The following is a 17,053-nucleotide window of genomic DNA, read 5'->3' as shown; positions in this document are numbered from 1 at the left end:
AAAACTCATTTCCTTCCCCCACCAGAATTTGTCATCCTAACGACTCAAACAGATATAGCATGAATTAAAAAAAAAAAAAAAGTAACACAGATGAGCTGCAGGGGAATGTTGTCTACATAGCTGCAGGACATACGAGTTTTAAGGAGTGGGAGAGTGTTTGGTGAATGTTGACTGGGATGCTCTTCCAAGAGTACAGAAAGCATTGAAAAAATGAATGGAGACTAGAATGGGGCAAAGAAAACAGGGGAGGGACTTGAGGAAATTGTAGGGAGCAGGAGCAGGTTGTAGGAGAAAATTAGGACAGAGATATAAGCAGGAGCTGGATGGGTAGAGTGTTTTAAATGTGAGAACAAAAAGCGTGAACTGAATCTTGAAGAACAGGGAGCCAGTGCACTGATTTCAGAAGAAGGCCAACAAGAATATCATAGGTAACCATGAGCCTTTAAATGCTATGCTTTATTTCTCAAATTATAAAGCACAGCTAATTTGAGATTTGGAAATTCTGTGGGGCCTGTAATAATAGGGTGTTGGTGGTCACAGGAAACATACTCAGATATGAGCAAAAGGAATTGAAATATAAAGACAAAGGTTCAAGAGACCATGCATTTCAGGATATTACTGATGATCTAACCAGTGAACAGTTCTGAAAACATCTGTTGGGCTCACTTTACTGAGTCCTTGTTGAATACCATTGTGTTGAATAATTTTTCAGAGAAGATTTGTTTTCCTTTTCTGTATTCAAACCATTTGTGAGAGATGGCATATGAGGTGATGAGAGATCCAAGAGAAATGCAGCCGAATGCCTGAAATTCAAGGAAGAATAACAAACTGATTGAGGAGAGGATAAAAGTCAAATATATAAACTCCTGGGTTTTGTTTATACTCTCTTATGCAATGCAGACCTATCTCCAGAGAGTGGCTTGCTGAGAATTGAGACATGCTGTGAGGGCTGTTTCTCCTTTTCTCTGAATGCTGTTTTCTAAAATATTTTTTTAAATGAGCTTGTTTCTTTTCTAAGCAGTATAATCTCTATTTTGGATGTTACCATCTCTCCTCCCTGCCCAAAATATTCTGATGGGTCATCAGTTCCTACATTCACTCTCCCCTCTCAATTGCTTTGTTTCTTTCTTCATTGGCTACTTGAAAGAGTATCTAGTAGTATATGATGAATCATGGTTATTACAGTAGTGCATAAGGCCCAACCAAGAATAGGGCCCCATTGTGCTAGGCACTGTACAAACGCAGAGTAGCAGACAGTCCCTGTCATGACTGATAGACAAATCAGACCTGACACAGGCCATTCAGAGTGAATATTTAATATTTGATCCATCCTCTTTTAACCGCTTCACTGCAGCAGACGTTAGCAGCATTCTTTAAGAATCAACCTTTAACTTGCACTTCAGCAGAGCCACACCAGGTACATAATGCAGATCCCAAGGTACCCAACATATATTTTCTGTTATGGAGCACTGAAAAGAGAACTGTTTATTTCTGTAGAGATACAAATTGCCAGGGTAGCAGGTAGCGCCCACTTACAACTCTGCCTGTCCAGAAGACTGTACCCCATCCTATCAGATACAGCCCTGACCTTGTGGTCCACACATTCATCACCTTCAGACTTGAATACTGTAACGCATTGTATGTAGAAACTGAGCTGTGTGCTCCAAAAATCCCTCCATTTGGTACAAAATGCAGTGGGCAGGCTGCTAAGCAACACAGGTTGCCATGAGCACATCATCCTGACGCTGTGCACTCTGCACTAGCTCCCCATTGATTACAGAGTCCAGTTCAAGGCTTTTTGTTCTGAGTTTTCAAAGCCCTTTGTGGAATTGGTTCTAGCTACCTAAATAAAACACCCTTCCCTTTCTCTGTGACCATGGCCTCCCATGCCAGTTATGGTCCTTAGGAACAATTGTGGACCAGTAGACAGAGCTTTGACAGGAACTGGATCTAGACAGTGGAAGTGGAACTCACTGCCGCAAGAAATAAGAATGGCTACAAATCTTACTGTGAATAGCCATAAATGCAAAGCTAATTTCTTTGACCTAGCTTTACAATAAGAACAACCCCTAATACACTCACACCGCATAATTCTATTCAAGCATTATATTCCTACCTGCTGGGAATAAAAATAGGACAGTTGTTGTTGTTTTAATATTTGAGCAGTTGTCAGATATTATGATGCCCATGTAAGAAGCTAGATAGGAATCATATCCCTTGGAGTGGGAGAGGGGGAGGCAGGCCACAAAACAGGGGGACAAGGGCATGGAGGAGGAACCAGGGAAGGTGGGGAAAGCTTCTGGATCCACTCTGACTCCCTGGTGCTAATGTGTTCTTGTGGGCAAAGGCCTGAGCAGTTTCTTGAAAACCACCTTCCCTCCCTGTTCCCGCAGTGATCCCTAATACGGCTGACCATAGGAGCAACTCCAGCTCATTGGCCCAAGCTTTGTGTTTCTGCTCTTACAGCACACTTTTCAGCTGAGAAAACACATGCACTGAGTCCATAGTCCCACCAGTGGACACCCCACATCCCAAGAAGCGTGTAGACTTCAATAACCTTAATAGTGATTTATCTCTCCTCCCCCCAGTCATTCTTTCTTTGGTTATCAGCAATTCCACAGTATATTTCCAGAGACACCTGTTATTGATTTAACAGTGGAGTTGATCAGCTGTAGATTTTCCCACTATTAACAGAAGGTTTTAGCTATTGAAAAATGTGTTAGAGGCATCTGCTCTTATAGCTGCATTTGTTATTTTCAAAACTCTCAGCATAACTGTGGCATAAATCTTTTTTTACTCCCTCCCCCTCTTTCTTACAGTTTTGATGTAGACAATGGCACATCATCGGGACGGAGTCCCTTGGATCCCATGACGAGCCCTGGGTCAGGGCTAATTCTCCAGGCTAACTTCGTCCATAGTCAACGTAGAGAGTCCTTCCTCTACCGGTCAGACAGTGACTATGACCTCTCTCCAAAGTCCATGTCCAGGAACTCTTCCATTGCCAGCGACATGTAAGTGTTTAAAAAAGAAAAAAAGTTGACCTCCCACATTTTAGCTATCATTTCATCCTATGTTAATCACAAGCCCAGGCAAAATGGTCTGTTACATTTTTGGTACCATAAATCAGCTCCTTCAGAAATCAAAGACAACAATCACAAACGCTGCTGAATTCACCACTAAGAGTTTTTAAAATCAACCTTACCTTACACATACATACTATTTTTATGCACTTAATTAGTTTTGTCAGTCCGATTTCAAAATAACCAATAAATATGGCAAAACAGCCCATGGAATTCACTCAGTTTCTGAATGTTACCTTAGTGATATTTTTAAGGAATGTATTTGACTTATTTTAATCAGTGAGGCTGTTAATATTTTTTTTTTTTTTGCAAGGTGTGCAACAATTATCCTATGTAGCCTGTTGTAAACCCTGTGTACCATGGTTGCCTGTGGTTGTGGACAAAAGAAGTAAGGAACTGGAGAATGTATTTACTTTTCCAGCATTTCCACAAGAACAATTTCACACAAGGTTAACCATGTAGCAGCTAAATTGTGATAAGCTGCCCTTTTCTGAAAACGTTTATACTTTGTTCCTAAAAGTACACTGCTTTGGTAGTACAGCATGGTGGTGAGTGGGATGAACAGTTTGTAAGGAGGTATCCTCACCCTTTTAAAAATGATAAATCTGTTACGTTACAATCCAATCTATTCCCAAGGCTCAAAATAAATAAATATATTTTAAAATTGCCCTTTTGAAGTATTTTTGAGGCTCTGACAGGAATTATTTCGCAGATTCCAGGGATGGGATGACTCCATCAGAGGCAGAAAAAGACTTCAACTTCCTTTCAGTTTGGTGACAAAACTTTAACAAGGGTCTCTTGAGGGGCTCCTCCAGCTTCTCACTGCTTTTTACTATTCTTCTGTTTTATGTACTTTCTGCCAGACTGGCTAATCCTGCAAACACATACCAAAACTAATGTTACTCATATGAGTAGTCCCAAGTCAAATGCAAATCTATTTTATTTATAAGGCACTAAAAACACATGTAATTCTCTAACCTCTACTAATTTTTAAACTGCTAAAAATGAATGATAACCTAATGATTTTTAAATCTGCTCCAACTGTCATTGCTGAGTATGTGTTTAGGGTTGAATTGTAAACCCCTAAAGTAGACAGACATGCTTGCAAAGCTCCCCTACTGAACAAGGAAATCAGGAGTATAGAAACATCAGATCTTGATGTAAGTGCTAAGATTTATTTTATAAAAAAGGAATAAAAATTCATTGAACATCATACTTTTTTAAAAAGTCACTCTTTGGGATGTGTGAATTCTCACTCATTATTGTGAAATGTATTTTCCTCTAGTATTCCAATCCTTAGGAATTTGGGACTGCTATTTTCAGCCTATGTATCTTTTTCGTATATGTTAATTTGTCTACCCAAGATAGCTCTTTTCCCATTTGAGTGCCATTTGAGGTGACATTCATCCCTGTGCCAAGAAGCAGCACAAGGCCTATGCACCACGTAAGCCCTGTTGATTTAGCACTTCCTAGGCCTAGTGCCACCTCTTTGCCCCCTTTCACCCTGTGTGAACAATATGGGTGAGACCAAAGATCAGTGAGACAAAAATGGTCTTGTCTTGCCTGAAAAGAATGTAAAAACACATTGTAATCACAGACAGACAGTCTGATCCAGAGTCCTTACTTCCATGAGGCCAAACTTTTTGTGTCATCTCTTGTGACAATCCTACTTGAAAATCCTACTTTCCCAGTCTAAGGTACAACACTGATCCCCAACCTGCTAGTAGATGAGTTATTTCAGTTAACAATTTCAATTACTGCTCCTCCCATAAACCCATAATCCAGTTTGGCATTTCCTTGAATTCCTAGTGAGATTTCAACACAGAGCAATAATTTGGATGAATGATTTAACTATTGAAACACTGAGGACATTCTTCTCTTTTGATATTTATAATCAGTGTTCCTTTGAAACAACATTAAACATGTAAGAACAGTTGGCTAATCAGAACTCACAAGTGGGTAAACATTCCAGTGCTCCCCATCAGACCAGAGATTCTGCCTTTGTGCAATGGAGCAGCTGTTATACATCCCTGCTCACTATGCAGGATGGAGGGGAGCATGAAATACAAAGAGCAGACCTTCTTACCTCTGGAAAGTCAAATACCCCTCTTTGACCAAGCATTTTCTTCTGGCTGCCATTACTGGAATGTCCTGACATCATAAGTGTCTTCATCTGCTGTTCATTCAGACACTGAGGTGACAAAGGCTGGAAGCAGTCTGCACTCCTCCCAGAAACAGAGATCTTCACACCTTCCGGTTAGGAGGCAACACATTTCTCACACATGTCCTTCTAGTGATCTCAGTATCCAAATAAGAGATTTAGCCATCTATCTGATTGGTCAGCATTTCTGAAAAGCTGCTACTCAAAGCAGAAAGCAAAGGTCATATCACAATAAAATATACAACCAGCATAATTTCCACAGAATCCTAAAGTACACGATGTTACAGGCAGAATTCTTAAAAATTAATTGTAATTGTGCAAAAAAATGAAGTGTACATAAATGTAAGGAAGGGGTGAGCAGAACTGAAAAGTTATACCTAGTCATTTTATAGTAATGCTATGTGGAAAATTTAATGAGATACATTGTTGGGATACAATAAGATGTATATGGCTCATCTGAGCACACATTATCATATATCTGAGTTGCATATTTATCATTAAACCTTAATAAACATGTTTCTGTTAAGTTTAATTAAAATAAAAAAATTTGAATTTAAGAAGGAAATGAAAAAAGAAAAAGAAACAAAAACAAGGAAAAGAGAAAGACAAATAGTAAAGAAAAAACCCCAAATATTTAAAGATCATTTACGTTTATTAGTTATCCATTCATTATATCTTTGTTATGATCCCTCAGTATTACCTGTTCACCTCAGGACAACAAATATAGGAGCACTTCGCAGACAAAAATAAAAACAAGTAAAATAATGAGGAAAAATGGATTGAGTTCCTGCTTAATTTTAACAGATGAATATTCTTCAGAGCAGCATGCATTCATAAAGTTTACATTAACACAGGTATAAAATGTTGACCATACAGCAAAAAAAAAGTCCAGATATTTATCATTCAGAGTTACAGCGTGAGCAATGTGTAGCCCAGCAGTTAACATTAACACATCAGTGATCTTTGACAAACAAGATCACAAATCTTATTTTCAGGTCCGTGGTGGTTGTGAATGTAAAGGCTGCGCAGCATTTTGGTTATTTAGTCAAAGGTGGGGGGAGGTCTAAGAAGACCTGGCACAGGATTCCAGAAGTGCTTTAAAGCAAGTAAATATGAGTCAGGAAATAATAGTAATAGCAGGAGTATAATGATATATCCAAGCCTATTTTTAATCCTCTTTGTTCTGCAAAATGATGCCAATTATTATGTTTATTACCAAGCTTTTCTTGCAAGTAGTCATAAACCCAGTTGGTTTCTTGATTTTAAATCAGGATCACTGGCAAGTCTCTTCTTAGTCAATAATTTTGAGATGTTGCTGAATTAATGTGAGCTTCCATACTGTGCTCTGATTCTTACCATTTTCTGAGCCCCCAAACAAATTACAGATGAAGACTTTCATGGCAAAGCTTACTTGCGTGGATGCTTTTTGTACACTGAATATCCAGTCAAAGAACATAGCAAATTCCACGTGGAATTCCAAATTGCAATTTGCTTTTTGGTGACATTCAGTGTGTTGACTTTTGATCTGTGAAGCTTAGATACCTCTGAGACCATTTTCATCCTATGGACCCTCCTAACAGTTGAGAACAAACTTGGGCATTTTCCTCAGTTTCCCTAGATGTTAATGGTTAGGGTCAAGGCAGGGTTACATTCAGAAGGATTCTGGCAAAATCAGTTGTTTTATGAGTCTTCAAGATGAACAGCTCTAGCTCAAGGAATATGGAGGCCCTGACAAGCCTGTAAGCTCCTTTCAGCAAAGGGCATTTTTTTCTTTCTTCCTTAAAAGAAAAAGGTAAAGGGGAAAAAGATGGATTAGAGGAGGAAAAAATGCAAACTTCTAACACTCGCATCATAAAAGTCAAGAAATCAAGCATGCAAAGTCTGGAAATTCCAAAAGTTAAGGTAACAGTTGTTGCCATATTATTTACTTTGCCATTTTGCAATTTGTTTATGTTCTTGAGTTTTGGTTAAATAGAAACATTAATGTTTCTTTCTGTGTTGTTAATGCATATCACAAAATATATACACCTCTACCCCGATATAACGCTGTCCTCGGGAGCCAAAAAATCTTACTGCATTATAGGTGAAACCACGTTATATCGAACTTGCTTTGATCCACCAGAGTGCACAGCCCTGCCCCCCCAGAGCGCTGCTTTACCGCGTTATATCTGAATTCATGTTATATCGGGGTAGAGGTGTAGGTTATGCAGTTTAACTGGATTAATATTATAGGAGAAAATTCCAGAAACTCTGACTCTTGAGTGCTTGATTTCTCAACGTCAACAGTGCATTAACTCTAGCTTTATGTAATTCACAAAATGTACATATGTACTTGGAGGGCAATAATATATTGACTTTAAAAAATTTAGAGATGTCTGATTTCCATTACACATCAACATAAATTGGGGTTTTTAAGATAGCACTTTGGATTTCAGGGGTCGCAGGCGACAGAAAAAGCAGTAAAGAAATATTAAAGTGAAGCACAAATGTGTAGTGTTATGAGTAAATATAGTCAGTAGATGGCAGTATTGATGTATTAAATTCATGATCTTATTATTTAATTAATTATTTTGGATTATCGCAGTGGCTAGGAGCCCCAATCATGGACCAGGACCCATTGTGCTAGACCCTGTAAAAACACGGAACAAAAAGATGTTCCTTCCCCCAAAGAGCTTACAAGACATACAGATAAGAGACAACATATAAGACAGCAGACAACAGATGGATACAGACAGATAGATGGGGGAGTACAAGGAAACAATGAGATATTATTGGTCAGCATGATGGGCAATGATTTCAGCACACCAGCAGCCTAAATATTGTCAAGTTTTTTATAGGCATCACAGCAACTGAGATTTTAAGGAGGGATTTGAAGGAGAATGAAGAGGTAACTTTGTGGATGTTTACAGGGACCACCTCTGAAGTGTGAGGGGCAGCCTGGGAGAAAGAACAAAGGTGCATGTTAGAAAATTTAGCAAGTGGGTGAAGGAGGCTGGCATTATGTTGTATCAAACAGGCAAGGTATTAACAACTTCAACAGGACTTTATTTTTACAGTGGAAATCTCTTTACCAAGCTGCTGCTGCTGCACCCTCTGAAACTCTCACTCAGCCTCCTCAACTCCTCCCCCCTCCTTCCTGTTTCCTGTCCTTTCAGACTTCCAACAGCCAATGGTCCCAGTTCTAATAATCACAAGCAGCATCTAGACACCACACATTACTGGCCAGTCAGAAATGGGAGTCAGCATTTTGATATTGAATGAGAGAGGAAAGGCAGAACAGCGAAGTATCACAATGTGGAGGAAAGATAGGAATAGGAATAGACCTATATGGCTGCATCAGGAGCTCTTGAAAGTCAAAAGGAAAGCCATACCAAAAGTGGAAACAAAGGTACATTGCTAAGAAAGAGTGTAGAAGAACAGCACATGTAGGACAAAATCAGACAGGTTAAGGGACAAAATGAGTTACAACAAGCAAAGGCATAAAAAGCAATAGGAAGTGGTTCTATAAATATTTCTAATGTAAGACAATAATGAAATAATGTGTGGTTTCATTACTTAATGGGGAAGGAGAGCAAATAATGGATGACACAGAGAAGGCTAAAGTTTAATGCCTTTTTTTAATTCACTCTTCACTAAAAAAGTTAGTTGTGACCAGGTGCTTAACACAATTAATATTAACAAGGAAGAAGGATCTCAGGCCAGAACAGAAAAATAACAGGTTAAAGAATACATAGATAAGTTAGATATATTCATGTCATAAGGGCCTGATGAAATATCACCCTAGAGTATGTAAGGAACTAGGCAAAACAATCTCTGAATCATGAGAACTCATGGAGGATTGCTAAGGTACCAGATTACTGGAGAAGGGAAACATAGTACCTATCTTAAAAAAGGAGTAAAAGAAAGAGCTGGGGAATTATAGACCAGTAAGCCTAACTTGGATACTGAACAAAGATACTGGAACAAATTATTAAACAACCAATTTGTTTAAACCTGGACACCAACTGGACAAGATCCTCTGGTACCCCACAGAATCATTATAGAGGCACCAGCAGTCTCCTAGAAATGTGTTGAGTGATTTCTCCAAAGAGAGAAAACCCCAGCTGTGGTCATTTCCCTCCAGCTTCTTTTCCACTAACTGTCTAATGATGAACATACCATCTATCATCCCCTTTTCTTTTCTAAAACCAAACTACTCTTTTCCTAAAATGGTCTCTAGTACTTGATATTCTCTAGCAGTTTTATGCATTGGGGCAGTAGCTTAATTCCTTGGTATTTCAACCAAATCTGTATGTCACCTCCTCATTTGTAAATTAATACCAGTATGGACTTGCTCCATTCTCTTGGGATTTTCTTCTCTTTTCAAACTGTGTGCAGGACATATGTGAGACAGTGTGCACCAACTTCTCTAAAATCTTGGATTATTTCTGCTGTGACTTCATCCGGACCTGCTTCTTTTCTGGGTGCCATCTTCAGCAGGGCAGCTTTGACATCTGCCTCTCACAGGTCATCAACACATGTAATTATTGGTTCACATGATAGTATTGTAGCATATAAAGGATTCTCCTTATTAAGTAGACCCTTATAGTATTCTCAACATTGGTTACATACCATGTCTCCTGTCACAACCAGTCTGCCTCCTGCATCATTTATGAATAATGTGTTCACACCATCTTTCTTTTGTTTCTTGTCCACACAATTGCATGTATTTTCCTCTGAGCAAGTTGAGGGCCGTTGTTCAACTCATTATGCAGTTTCTCTGAAGCTAGGCTTCTTGTCTTTCTGATTGCTTGCTTTGCTGCTCACTTGGAGGCTGTGTAGATTGCAATTGCTTTTTCCAAAGGGTTATTTTCCATCACTTTTTCTGGCTTCTCTCTTATTTCTTACTGCTTTCTGCACCTCCTCATGATCTGAATAACTGTCAGCTAAATAGTAAATGTAATATATTAGATATCTTCCTAAAACATCAAACTGTCTGACTGGCATCTTCCCGTTGAAGAATCCACTTGGAAGTATCCTCACTCATTTTTAGCTTGGCAGTCCAGTGATTGACCTGTTTGCATTTGGAAGCAACAATAAAACACCCATGGCCTCCTCTCATATGAGGACTTAGGATGTGAGGTGACTGATATTTTCTTGTAGACCTGGCCAAGGTGTGTTCTATATGCCTTTCTACTGCTCCCCAGAATCATTCAAAAGCTAGGATAGAGAAAGCAGCAGTGATACTATTTATGCCTTCTGACTGAAGGTGCTGTGGTTCACAGTACTCATTAAGCTAGTGGTGGACCTCCCAACGTCTCTAATTCATAGAGGAAATCTGCTAGTGCAAAGACCAGTTCTCCATCCAGGACCAATTCTCCATCCAGATTCAAAAATGGATAGTTAGATGATGTGATTAATACTTTCATGGATCCTAGAAAGAAGTCAACAAACAGAACTTATTCTACTAGCTGGTGCAAGGTCCATGTTTTAACTACCATATTAGAGGGAGTGGAGCATAGGACTGAGTGCAGTGAGGCCTTCATGTAGCTGTAGAAGACTGTCTACGCTGCAGAGTCCCGTGTTCTCCATGTGTTTGGGAAAAGAGAATTTTCCACAAATCCTGACATTAAGTGCTTTTTTAACGAGACTATCCTTATTCCACCCCGACAAGGTCCTCATTCTGGTCCTTGCAAGGATCATATAGTTAACTCTTGTTGGAACTGTGACTATACTTTTTTCTATTAAAGTGATGTTCTCGTTAGCTGTTTATCCCCACGACTTGAGTTTTTGAAGTTGGGTGCTTTGTCTGGTGAGACCCAGTGTTGTATCTTTGACTCAGACAGAAAATCCTCACAACCTTGGAAATAACAGGGCCTTTCTGTCATCTGACAGAGATGGAAAATGATATCCAAATATTTGGGTTTATTTTTTCAGGATTAATTATCCCCATGTTCCACAGTAGGAGAAAACATTGTGTTTCTCCCCACTCATCCCCCAAAGTGTAGTTTACCCAATCTGTAATTTAGGAAAGTAGATTGGATATGGAAGTTGACTGAAGTGGAAAGAACTTCAGGTGGCGTGGCTTTCCCCTAGTGCCTATGACTGACAGGTCTGGGTTTGCCCTGAAGTTACAAACAGGCTGAAATACCCATTGTAGTGGAACTATGGATCTTATTACTCAAGGAAAGGACATTTTCAGGTAAACACAGATAAATGTTCTTAATCCTGCACTGTTTGTTCAGGTAGAACTTGCATTGAGTGCAAGTTTAAGCCCATGAAGGGAGAGCTCCTTGAAGCTTAGTGACAGTTAAAAGTTGGCCAACCAGTTGAGCTACTATGTAAGCTTCATCTGGGCCTTTACTATTAAAAAATTTAAATATATATTGTTTTCAAGAACAAAAAGCCAAATTACCCCATGATTCATAGACTCATAGACTCACAGACTTTAAGGTCAGAAGGGACCATTATGGTCATCTAGTCTGACCTCCCGCATGATGCAGGCCACAAAAGCTGACCCACCCAATTTCCCTTATCTCAGCTGTTGAAGTCTCCAGATCATGATTTAAAGACTTCAAGTCGCAGAGAATCCTCCAGCTTGTGACCCCTGCCCTATGCTGCGGAGGAAGGCAAAAAACCTCCAGGGCCTCTGCCAATCTACCCTGGAGGAAAATTCCTTCCCGACCCCAAATATGGCGATCAGTAGAACCCCGAGCATACAGGCAAGATTCTCCAGCCGGACCCACATTTTACCAGCGATGGCACGTTATTGCCTAATTGACTAAAATCACGTTATCCCATCAAACCATTCCCTCCATAAACTTATCTAGCCTAATCTTGAAGCCAGAGAGGTCTTTCGCCCCCACCGTTTCCCTCGGAAGGCTGTTCCAGAATTTCACCCCTCTGACGGTTAGAAACCTTCGTCTAATTTCAAGCCTAAACTTCCCCACGGCCAGTTTATAAAATATGATACAGCCTATACTCATATTTCTGAGCTAGAAAGAACTCTTATAATAATACACTGTGACTAAACATGATGTCAGTTCTTAGGGTATGCAAAAAAAGCATTTTCCTTAAAGATGATCTGCAAAAAGTTTTCAATTTTAAGGTGTTTGTAAGATTCAAGGAGAAGAAAAAATACATAGTTATTAAAAAATGGAATTAGCTCTATATTTTAACAAAATTAGAAACAACTATTGGCTTCCTTAGATTCTGAGGAATTTGGACTGCAGATTTCCTGATTCTTCTCTCAGAATGAGTGACATAAATATGTACAAGGGATGAAAAGAACCATTCTATTCTGAACCTCAAGTTTCATTCCCTCTACTATATATGTTTTCTTTTGATCAGTTTGATTAATTTCAACTCAGATGTGAGTGTTTTTCTGGAGAATTTCAGTAAAACAGGGGCATATTTTATTTATTAAAGCAAGAGAAAAGTATTTGTGTCCTTTTAAGAAAAAGATGCAACACAGTTTTTTTGTTTTTAAGATTTTATATTTAAATTGGATAAGCCTTTAAGCTTCAAACTTGCTCTAGACTTTGGCACTATATTTTAAAGAAATCCTGATAACCCATTTTTAAAAAGTTATAAACAAAGGATAATAGAAAAGTTAATTAAAATGAAGACCAGTGCCTGAGTACTATGCCATTTCCAATTGCTTGCAATATTTTACAGAAATTCACAGGGTGTCAAAGGCAAAGTACTCACTACGATCCCCTTTTCAAACAGGTTTGTGAAATAAGGCTGAGTTAATTCCCTTTGTTGACTATGCAATCAGTCAGTTTTTGAGCAAGAGAAGGGTGTGTTTCTTTATGACCTTGGGATTTTTTTTCATGCATTTAAATCCAGGATCCCCTATGTCTTGCTCACTTATCTTTACAATACCATATAATACTGGATATTTTTCTTTATGACATACAAGTAGAATTCATTTTATATTCTTAAAAATGCAGAACCATCACTGGTAGTATTGCTTAACACTAAAACGTATTTGTTTTCCAAATAGAATTCTTTACTGCAAAACACACTACTTCTTCCTTTAATAGTTTTAAGGAGTCTGTTCTTCTTTTGTTGTGGAAATATTAAATGTTTAAAACAAGTTACTCACTAATACTATGCTTAGCAAAGGAAACTGAGTTCCTAAACCTTCTCTTTAGACAAAACTAATGCTGTTGCAGGAAGCATGTTACAATAAAAAAGATTCTAAATTGAGAATTCAATTAATCATAAGTCATCTCCTGGCTTGCTGCATAGCTCCTGCTAATGCGATAATGGAAGTTGCGTGTGTGTGCACCGCCTCAGGGTGGAGCGGTGTGGAGAGATAGCCCTCTTAAAACTGAAAACTTAATGCTCATTGGGAAACATCTTTGTCCAGCTTCCAGCTCAGTGGTCACCTGATATGCACAGGGACTGAATTAACTTTACTATCAATCCAGACGAAACATTAGTTCATATTTCATCCCTTAGGGCACAAAAAGCTTCTTGCGTGCTTGAATTGATGATAGTTTTGTATTTACCCTGGAATTCATTCTCTAAAAGATGAAAAGTCTGAAATGGTATGTCCTTTGGTTTGTTTCCTTTGAACATACCTATTTTATATTGATGTACTTTTTCTTGACTACCAGAGTTAAGGAAATGGTTAAAAAGTGGGGAGGGGAAAGAGCCTATATGAATTAAATTCTGTATACCTCTGATATATTCACCCAAAGCATTGTGAGTTCAGTAAAATTAGAATTGTGAAGCCAGCACATAAATCTGACACTCAGTTGGGTCATTCCCCAAATGCAGATGGGATGATAGTGCCAGGCACACGGAGAAGCCCGCCCTTTTTTCTGCTCTCTATCCTTTGAGCTCAGACTCTGCTGGAATGGCATTATAATGTGATAATTCAGTTTACATTGTGATATCATAACACAGTTTGGACTCAGATTCCAGTTTTGACTATCATTGTAGCTAGAACCTGATCCTGAGTAGTCAGTATTTCTCTAGACCATGCCTATCATACATGTATAGTTCTTTCCAAAGGCTTCATCAAGTCCTATAAGGTTTTAACAGAGCAGACATCACAAAGTCTAGGCATGGGGTACTCAGGCAATGTTACTTCACATGCAGTACTCATGGGTTTCGCTCCTGCTACTGTTATTGTCTGGTGTATATGCACAACAAAACCGTAGGGCTTACAGACTGTCTTCTCTAACCCTGCATTCACAGGCTTCATACCATGTCTGAACCAGCCTCATAAAGAGAGGTGGGTGGATGTCATGTTTAATCCAAATATAGAAGTACACAGTGAGGATGGGGTTGTAATAGATTTTTTTTGGTTCATCCTGAAGACCATAATAATATTCATAGATTCATAGATTCTAGGACTGGAAAGGACCTCGAGAGATCATCAAGTCCAGTCCCCTGCCCTCATGGCAGGACCAAATACTGTCTAGACCATCCCTGATAGACATTTATCTAACCTACTCTTAAATATCTCCAGAGATGGAGATTCCACAACCTCCCTAGGCAATTTATTCCAGTGTTTAACCACCCTGACAGTTAGGAACTTTTTCCTAATGTCCAACCTAAACCTCCCTTGCTGCAGTTTAAGCCCATTGCTTCTTGTTCTATCCTTAGAGGCTAAGGTGAACAAGTTTTCTCCCTCCTCCTTATGACACTCTTTTAGATACCTGAAAACTGCTATCATGTCCCCTCTGTCTTCTCTTTTCTAAACTAAACAAACCCAATTCTTTCAGCCTTCCTTCATAGGTCATGTTCTCAAGACCTTTAATCATTCTTGTTGCTCTTCTCTGGACCCTCTCCAATTTCTCCACATCTTTCTTGAAATGCAGTGCCCAGTAGTGGCCTTTCATATATTGTGCAATTTTTTGTGTGTAAACAGTGTAAGCTCGGAGTCCAAGCACATCTGCAGGACAAATGACATTTTCCCTATATTTTGTTGTTTGATAAATTTTAATACATGAAACATATGCTAAAAGATACCTTACAGTGATATGCAGCATTTAAAAATGGGCCAATTTTATCACTCTGTCACGCCATTTATCCAACAGTCTAAGTTCCCAGCCCCAGAGCACAGTCAAAGGATGCCAGTTCCCCAGAGTTAATAAAATTGAGCACAGCCTTTTCAAAGCCTATTGCCTGGCTCCACCCTTTTATGAAAGTATTTTCCAGCCATAGTGCACCATGCAGAGTATGCCAGCTGGCTGCTTGGCCTTCTCATCCAGTACAAACCCTGGGGAGATAACTGGGTGTTTCAGTTGTATACCAGTGTAATACTCTTAAAGTGATATAGAATTTCAAGATGCTCTTAATGTATTATCTCACCATATATTGTATACATTTGTGAAAATTAACCAGTTCTGTGGGATTTTAACTGGATACATTAGAAACCACATTTCCAAACCCACCTGTTTGCACTCGCATATTTGACAATGTGCGCCAATATTGTTACTTACTGCATTCTTTCTTATGTGTGTGTTCAAATCACTGAAGGAAGTAATATGTGATTTTCCCTCAAAGTTCCATCCCCCACGCTGTTCACTGTCTGCATGAGAACTCATAGCTTGATCATATCTAAACAAATAGATGAGAACTGCATGAGTATGCCTATGGGATCTGGGAATCACACCCCTAACTCGTAGTCTAGATGTACCCTTAGCTAGGGCTCTCAGCAGGGCTTCTCCACCACTTGAAACTGTACAAAATACAGGAGCCTGTCTGCTCACAGGATTGAGCTGTTATCACTGCATATTATGCCCATCTTGTGTTCTTTATGTTATCTGTCTGTAGGATGGTGAATCAATTTTATTCTGGCCCCTTCGGTGGTAACAGCCTTTAATGAAGTGAGACCTCATTCATGACACCTCCTCAGGAGTTCCATCCTGGCAGGCTCACACTCATATTTCAGGAGGATGACTTTTTAACTGCTGCGGTGGTCCCAAGGGGGTGTGTGAGACTCTCACCTTATGAATGTCTGTCTTGACCTATCTCACACCATTGTAAAAATAATCTGAAAACACTATTTTTTTCCAGTTGTACTCTGTCAGTCCTGTACACATCCAGTTTTCTAATGCCCTTTTTGTTAAACAATTCTACATTACTTGGTTTTATATAATAGTTTGTCTGGGTTTCTTTTTTCTGTTTCACTATGTCTGTAATTATTCTATATTATAGTTCGGTGGCAGTGCCACTATAGTTCAGGTTGAGTCACAACTTCTGTTTAAAGGTTGACCATTCTAGGACCTCCATAAAAACAGGCTTAGTTGGATTCCTTTGAAATTTGGTGTGCCTCAGTCGGATGCAGGGTAGGATTTAGTGACCTAACTTTGAGGTAATTTGACCAAGAGGCTGCAAAGATATAAGCTGCCCCAAAATAGCCATTTTACAAAAAGTTTCTAGGCACTGTTTCTTTGCCCAGAGCTAGAGCTCAAACTATTGACGTGGGTCAAAATAGTTTGTCTGTTGAGTTTTACCCAAGGCAATGCACGGCACCCACTAAATCTTCGGGAGACCCTAATTGAAAATGATATTTAAGAAAATGTACATTCTGTACATTCTTTTTGCGCCAATAAAGAAAAATGGCTAGAGGGTTCCAATTCCCACCATTTTATATGCTTTAAAGCTCAACTCTTCTAAGTGCTCTAACATCTGAATGGTTATTCAGATGGCTTTGAAATTTGGTGTGCCTAGCGTGGGTATGCCTAACACAATGACTGGTCCTGGAGTGTATGTAAATAATTCCATTGACTATTGCCAGCTCCAGAGGAACAGAGGGAAGATGGTGTGCCGTGGACAACATATTTTTCCCCTTTTTGTCCTTTAGTAG

General features: G+C 39.1%; 1 protein-coding gene across 1 annotated transcript in view; it reads left to right on the top strand.

The window, feature by feature from the left end:
* PDE4D (phosphodiesterase 4D) overlaps positions 1 to 17,053 on the top strand; it is a 460,927-nt gene that overhangs the window by 267,913 nt on the left and 175,961 nt on the right. Inside the window, exon 2 of the mRNA XM_026649103.1 lies at positions 2,820 to 3,011. Coding sequence (XP_026504888.1) covers positions 2,820 to 3,011 — 192 coding nt within the window. The remainder of the gene's footprint in view (positions 1 to 2,819; positions 3,012 to 17,053) is intronic.

This window comes from Terrapene carolina, unplaced genomic scaffold (assembly GCF_002925995.2).
Source record: "Terrapene carolina triunguis isolate 2854851 unplaced genomic scaffold, T_m_triunguis-2.0 Scaffold69, whole genome shotgun sequence".
In the NCBI taxonomy this organism is placed as follows: Eukaryota; Metazoa; Chordata; order Testudines; family Emydidae; genus Terrapene; species Terrapene triunguis.
This window is presented reverse-complemented; position numbering and strand designations above follow the sequence as displayed.